Source organism: Bidens hawaiensis, unplaced genomic scaffold (assembly GCF_021521415.1).
Source record: "Bidens hawaiensis isolate Kalapana, Puna unplaced genomic scaffold, B.hawaiensis_p1.1 tig00002772_1, whole genome shotgun sequence".
Classification (NCBI taxonomy): Eukaryota; Viridiplantae; Streptophyta; class Magnoliopsida; order Asterales; family Asteraceae; genus Bidens; species Bidens hawaiensis.
The window spans coordinates 2,609,037-2,616,779 of record NW_027491150.1 but is presented as its reverse complement, the minus strand read 5'-3'; the positions used below and the strand labels follow the sequence as shown (position 1 = coordinate 2,616,779).

Here is a 7,743-nt window from a genome sequence, read left to right as displayed (position 1 = left end):
AATTAAGGGAATGATTTGATCCTAATGTTAAGTTTTAAATTTGGATTGTAGTATGATTAATGGGGGTCTTGTTTCGATTACTGATTCAATGACTGTATTTCTCTGCTACATTTGGGTTTAGAACTAAAATGAGTATTAATTCCTGCGCAGGCTTACCTAATGCTCATAATAAATAATCACTCGGCCAAGTGGGAGAATGTTAGAATAAATATATTTATATATTTATTTATGGCCCTTATGATTATTTATATTATTATAATTGATCAAATAATATCATAAGCCTTATTAGATAATAGGTAAAAGCTTGATGGACGCTTTTACCCTTAAGACTAATTAAAAGGTTTCCCCTTGGGTGTATATATATAGAGAGATAATTAGAGAGTCTAAGGTTGGTTAATTGGCTAATCATAACACCTCAGAGTCACCCCACAACTCTCTCTCTCAAATCGTGTTCATCAAGAACACGTAACTCCATCCTAACCGATACACCCTAAAGGGGAACCGAATCAGATTAAGAAGATGTCGATCTCCAACATCACTGGATTATCAGGTATTACATCCTTACTCGTTTCCATTATATCATCAAATAGAAGAAACTGATCAACACTTTAATAAATGATCTAATGATCATCAATAGTAAGCTACTATTGATCAACAATCACTTGATCCAATATTAGCAAATGATCATCAAATTTGGTTGTCGATGGTAACTGACATAATTGGTAATGTAGTCATCAATGTATAAGTGTTTGTCAATAGCAAGTTACTAACGAGGAATTACTACTAATTTGATTGAACAAATACGGATAGTTATAACCATTAGCCGACATACTTTTTCAAAAGAGTTGTGTTGTTCAATATGCGTACGATAAACTGTAGTTATAGATAATTACAATAATTTGATTCACGGGTCTAAAAGTTTCTAGTAGTGATGAAAAGAGGAAACAAAAATCACATGAAACAAATCGTCTCCAAAACTTTTGAAGGTGTACCATATCTTTTGGGATATATTTTTGGATAAAGTTTGGATAAATAGATGTTCTTGTGTTCTTTGTTTTGGATGAGGTTCGAACCATGTGATGCTAGAAAAAGGGAGAGTACAAGAATTTAATGATGGAGATCACAAAATCTAAACCAAAAGTATAACAGAACAATTTTATGGTAAAATTACAAGTATAGCCTTTTTCATGAATTTAATTTAGAAAGTTTTAGAGTTTATTTAGAACTACTTGACTTCAATTTATCTGATTACTTAACATAAAATTTATCAATCATGGCAAGACATGTGTCTCGACAGTGCTAATATATAGAGATGCGGCAATGTTGTTGTGTAAGGGATCTCTTACGTTGATGTGATATTTCAGTCTGAATCTACTATGATAAACACACATAGCATACTCAGTTCATTAGTAATTTTAAAAAGCCATTGATTATTTTGTTAATTAAATTGATCAAAGTGAATAATTTTATGATTTTTGCTCATTTTCTTATTGCATTTTATATCCTTTCATCACATATACATTGTTTTAGTTTATTCAATGTCCAATATATTTGAGTGTTGAGTTATATGTTGGACAATGATTTAAATATTTGTTAGCCGTAAAAACAACTCAATATAAATAAATAATAATGGATGACATAATTAAGTTTTTGTGCATCAAATTGTTTTCATTCTGTCGTTTTTTTAAAACCACATATCATACACACATCTAATCTACTCTTAATTGTACTCAAACGTTCATGACTGGACTCAAACTCTCGACCTCTAGAGAAGTGAGCACTTGATAACACATCAATATACCACTGGGCGAAATGTTTGTTGATATTAAGTAGATGAAAATCTTTTTGTTTAAACTCGTCGTTTGATTTATTTTGTAAAAATAAAATGACCACTTTATTTTTTATAACTTATACATCTTGCATCAGAAGTTACAATCCACAACTTTGGAAAAGGTTACAGTTGGATTTACATGTTTATGTTTGAAACGACAAATAAGACACGTGAACATGTGGTCTCGAAAAACTTATGCCCACATATTAAGCTATGAGGGGTCACTGTATAAAAAACTTTATTGGCAATTTTATACAAAAATATCTAAAACTATAAGAAAAAATATCTAAAACTATAAGGCTATGTCGACACGCTTTTAGTTATAAGCGAAACAAATAAATACAAAACGTTAAAATCAATCCAAGATTAAGTTCACAAGCGTGACACACTTTGCGTGTGTAGTGAAGGAAAATGAAAACCCTATATTCAAGCGAACGTGATCGCTACTTCGTCTAACGAATAGAATATTATTAAAGTTCACATTTGACACGCGTTATAACAAAATCTTAATACATATTGACAAAAGCGCACAAACAAAGAGTAATATGTCATAAGAAACAATTTGATTAAGAGACATTTTGTTACAAGACTCGTTTACAAAATACACAATCACAATAATTAAGTTATAAGGCTATGTGTAGTGGAGGGGCTACAAATAGAGACGAATTGTGACACGTGGCGTCCAGTCAGCATGGGGTGAGAATTTGTTTTTAGGGTGTAATGGTGTAGGGGCTACAAATTGGGCACACAGTACATTTTTTATTATTTTCTTTTTATAATTAAACTAATCAAATAAAAACCAATTTCTTCAAAAAATTAAATAAACATGCATTAAAATTAAAAAGAAATACAAAAAAATACATAACTAAAAATATAAAAAAACATATAGCTCGGTTGGCGTACATATTTAGGTTCGGGTCGGGAAATTGAAACGAATAGCTCGATTGGTTTAGGTTCATCAGGTTCCATTGTAAGTTCACGTTCGGTTGGTTTTGCGAATCATGGTGTTGACTGAAAAGAGGGAATGAGTGGTTCGGTTGATTCGGGTTGTTTCTATGATTCATTTTGCATATACATTTATATGCACACACAACATATATACATATACAAATACATATATACACACACAACACATATACATATATATATATAAATATCACACAACATATATACATATACATATATATACAGTAGTAATATAATAATAATATATAATATAATAATAATAATCTTCATCTCTTCCAGGCGACAAAAGAACCCCACCCATGCCCCAATTCGCCCACATATCACTGGGGGGTGGTGTTCGCGCCCCTTCACGCCCACAATTCGCCCAAGCACACGCCCACTACACATAGCCTAATGGTTTTCTCTAATCATTTTTTTTATAAACCACTCCATTAAATGTGATAGATGTCAACTTGATCCTTCATTAAGTGATTTGTGGCTTGGTGCATGAACTTATTATCTAATCTAAGGCTGAGGGGTGTGGGGGGGCGCGAGAGGGGGCGCGAGTGGGGGCGCCAGCCAATAATATTGTGACGTGTGGCAGAGAGAGAAACTTGATAAGATGGGTGTTGGTAGTGGTGCTCGCGCCCCGGGACATGGTGTGGAGGGGCGCGAGAGGGGGCGCGAGCGGTTTTTTTTTTATTTTTTTATAAATGTATTAAAAAAACGTATTATTAAAAAAACTCATAAATTATTTAAAAAAACACATTAATTAAAAAAACACATTAATATCTAAAAAAAAATTGACATTGGATACAAAAACACATGTCTAAAAAATTGACATTGGATACAAAAAAACATATCTAAAAAATTGACATTGGATACAAAAACACATTAACATTCATCTTATCTTCTCTCTCTAAAACTCTATACCCATTATTCTCTGATCATAAGCTTCTTTACAGATATTCTCTCTTTATAAAGACAACAAAAACACAAGTGGGGTTTGATATTCAAAGTTTTAAACTCATGTCTACTCTCAAAAAAACTCTATCAACACTACTGTTCTTGGTTTTGTTCTTCACTTCCATTTGTCTCCTCAAAAACCCTTCTTTAGGTATGTAATCTGATCTCAAAACAATTTTTTTATTTTTTTTGTATGTTTTGTTGTTGTAATTTTACTTATTTAATTAACTACTCCTGTTTTGTTTTATAGTTAACAGGTTTACAATGGCTTCCAAACACCAAGATTCTGAATATATCCACTTTGAGGTTAGGTTTTATGTTAATTACTTTCTTCTTCTAAAAAGAATTAATTTCTTCTTCTAAAGAATAAATTTTTTTTTTAATAAAAAACGAGCCCAACGGCTCTATTCACGCATCCCAAGCCTCCTTCACGCCATTCCCAGCCGCTAGCCCATCCGCGCCTGCCTCTTTTTCCGCGCTCGCGCCCCTCTCGCGCCCCTCTCGCGCCTCGGTGGTGTGGTGCTCGCGCCCCGGGGCGCGAGCGGCTGGCCTCTTGCGCCCTTTCTCGCGCTCCACACCCCTCAGCCTAATAATTTATAGTACCAGTAAACAATGTCATTATTGTTGCATAAAATAATCATGAATAATAACATTGTTTGAAGTTCAAGTTGGCCCATGACAGGTTTTACTTAAATGTGATATGTCTCTCAGCTGGAAACCATTAAATATAGCAACTCAATTCTATGAATCATGTGTACCATCTTATGGCTGTTTCAACAGCTAAACATTAACTCAATCATAATATAACAAGAAAAATATTCAGAAATCAAATATGAAATATAACCAATATATTTACTTGACCATAAAAAAATAACAAACTATTGTCTTTGGAGTGGTTCTTTAGAACAAACTACTAATACTTAGAAACAAAAATAAAATCACTAAAACGTGACATGATACTTAATTTGATATATTTATACTTTCTTAACGACATCACCATTTTTACTTAATTCAACGCCGTTCGGGTAATCAACATCCACCATAAATCTTGACCAGAACCAATGCTTCTTCCACACGATCACCATTTCTTCAATCGGGATGTTCTTTGTTTCAGGCAAGAAGAAGTACACGAAGATTGTCATGACAACGACCCAAAAGGCGAAGAATAGGAAAAGCCCGAATTTAAAATGGCAAAGCATGGTTAAGAACACTTGAGCAATTAGGAAAGTGAAGATCATGTTAACGGATACGTTAATACTTTGAGCTGCTGATCGAATCTCCAAAGGAAAGATTTCACTAGGCACAAGCCACCCAAGTGGGCCCCATGACCACGCGAATCCAGCCACGTATATGCATATGAAAAGCACAACTATTATCGCGTACCATTTGGGCAAATCATCAGCCTGGCCATTCACTCCAAATTTGATTCCAATGAAAATCGCAACCGCAACCTATTCCAAAAAAAAAAGTAAAATTAAAATAAGATAAATAGTAAGTGTCACATATATAGTTGAAAATAATTTTGGAATGAATTTATAACTTTGTGTTGGTAAATACTCAATAGTCAATTTTTTTTACAAACCTGACAAATGAGCATTTGAGTGCCTCCTTCAAGGAAAAGAAATCTACGTCCCCACTTGTCTACACCATAGATCGAAACACACGTTGCCAAGACATTTACCGAACCCGTGATCACGGCTGACATAAGCGAGGCATCATCGCCAAAACCAATAGTTTTGAACAAAACGGGTGCATAAAACATGATCACGTTAATCCCAGTCAACTGTTGGAAAAACGGGATCATTATAGCCATTGTTAGTTGTGGCCTATATTTCTTTTGCAACAAATTCCTCCACGGGTGTTCAATTTTCCTCGACTCTTCACTAGCATAGATTAAATCATTAAATTCCTCATCGACATCATCAACGCCTCGGATTCTACGAAGCTTTGTTCTCGCTTCCTCTTTCTGGCCACGCTCGATCATGGAGTTAGGGGTTTCGGGGAGGATTAGGGACCCCACTGTGATAATCAAGGCGGGGACCACCGCACCCCCGAGACTAAGCCTCCATCCCAAATTCCCATCGAGTTTGTTAAAGAAGTAGTTCAATATGTTAGCCACTAAGATACCGATTGTGATCGATAATTGAAAGCCGATATTGAGTGACCCTCGGTACTTGTATGGTGCCATTTCCGAAAGGTATAGCGGTACAGACTGAAATTAAAAAATAAAATTAAAAAATAAAATTATAATATCAACATAATTGTTTTTTACAATATTTATATTAGTATAATATTATACGATAATAATGTTACAAAAAATCACTTTCCTTGTCATTGTCGAAGTCAATTGTGTAGACGTTGCTATCACAAGTAAACGTTTTGTGGTGTGATAATTGGAAGACAAATAAAGTGACAACATGTGCAACGAAATAAACACAATAATTAAAGTAAAGATATTTTTATTTTATTAACTTTTTAAATTAAATCAAAAAATAGTGTATTAATAATAAAACACTTAAAACAAAGCAATGGATATCAGAGTACGGATTTGTTTACATAAGCAAGTTGTGTGGTTGGTCAAAAAGTTTAAACTAGTGTCAGAAGAATAAATAAGTTTATATGAATTTAAATAACTGATTCATAATTTAATTTTGAATATAAATTTTGATTATGCTAATAAGTACGGATTAATGTCTAGTTATACGTTTACTTTTTAAAAATTGTTTACTTCATACCTAAATTATATTTAAAAATTGTCTAAATATTATTAGATCGGATCGTCATAAATTACTATTTTGGCCTTTACGTTTGTCTTTTTAATCAAACCATCACGTTACTGCCAAAATAGTAATGAGACGAACCTGGGGTTAAAATAGTAATTTACTATCGTAAATAAAATAATTACCTGATTGGCAAACCCGATACCGAAACCGAGAAGGATTCGACCAACGATGAGCATCCACACGGCTTGAGCGAAACCGTTAATCAAAGCGCCAGCGCAAAACAAGACGCCTCCGAAAAGCATGGAGAGCTTCCTTCCAAGTTTCCGGGTGACCGTTGATGCAACCAACGACGACAACAACGCCGCTAGATACAAAGATGATGTGAACATAGTTAATGTTTGACTGTCGAACTTACAATACTGGTTGGTAGATTTGTCGGATTTTTCTTTCGTATAAACTGATGGGAAGAACTTCTTTAGAAATGGATCCATTGCTGTCACACCACCTGTTTTGTAACAAATTATAAACATAAGATTCATAGTTAAAAATAATAATAATATTATTAATAATAATATTAACAATAATAATAATAATAAATTTGATTTATAGATTCATAGTTTTTCATCAAAAAAAAAACATAGGATTCATAGAATTTTTTTTAAAATATAAGACTCAATAACCAAAAAAAGAAGTTTAACAAAAAAAATTTCAAAGTTGGAAACTATACATCTTAATCCCACACCGTTTAAAAAAGACTGTTTCATATGGATATATAAATGCCGTTTTAACTGTATATTTTCAAAGTTGGAATCTATAGCCAACCCGTTGTTCGGAAAATGCTCAAACGGCCGTTCTGACCAATACTTTTCATTTTTCATAATTTATCTCAAATGGTCAAAACGGCTATCCAAATACAGTCCAAATAACCGTTTTAACCAAAAGTTTCAAATTTGACAAGTATAATATGGACGGTTATTTGACAGTGTGAAATTAAATGGGGTGGTGTAGCTATAACATGACATTATTATTATTACTATTAATAATATTATTACCGGATATTCCGATGTCATAACCGAAAATAAGACCACCCATGGCAGCAACAACGCAAGTGAACGTGACATAAAGAGTAAGGTTCCCGGGGTAAGCTTTGTTACCGCCGGGAGCGGTCGGAATACCACCGCCGGCCATAATGACAACTGTTATGAATTATTAATGAGAATAAAAGGTTATGAAAATGAAAATGGACTATTGTAAGCCAATGGGGAATATGGGTATATA

The 7,743-nt window shown here is 33.5% G+C and overlaps 1 protein-coding gene across 1 annotated transcript; it reads right to left on the bottom strand.

Moving 5' to 3' along the window:
• Positions 1-4,611: 4,611 nt before the first annotated feature.
• Positions 4,612-7,743, bottom strand: LOC143621195 (sugar carrier protein C-like). The gene is made up of 4 exons (XM_077092705.1): positions 7,518-7,743; positions 6,648-6,970; positions 5,325-5,954; positions 4,612-5,193 (listed from the first exon to the last, which is right to left on the bottom strand). The coding sequence occupies exons 1-4, from the start codon at positions 7,651-7,653 to the stop codon at positions 4,717-4,719; spliced, it is 1,566 nt and encodes a 521-aa protein (XP_076948820.1). The 5' UTR covers positions 7,654-7,743; the 3' UTR covers positions 4,612-4,716.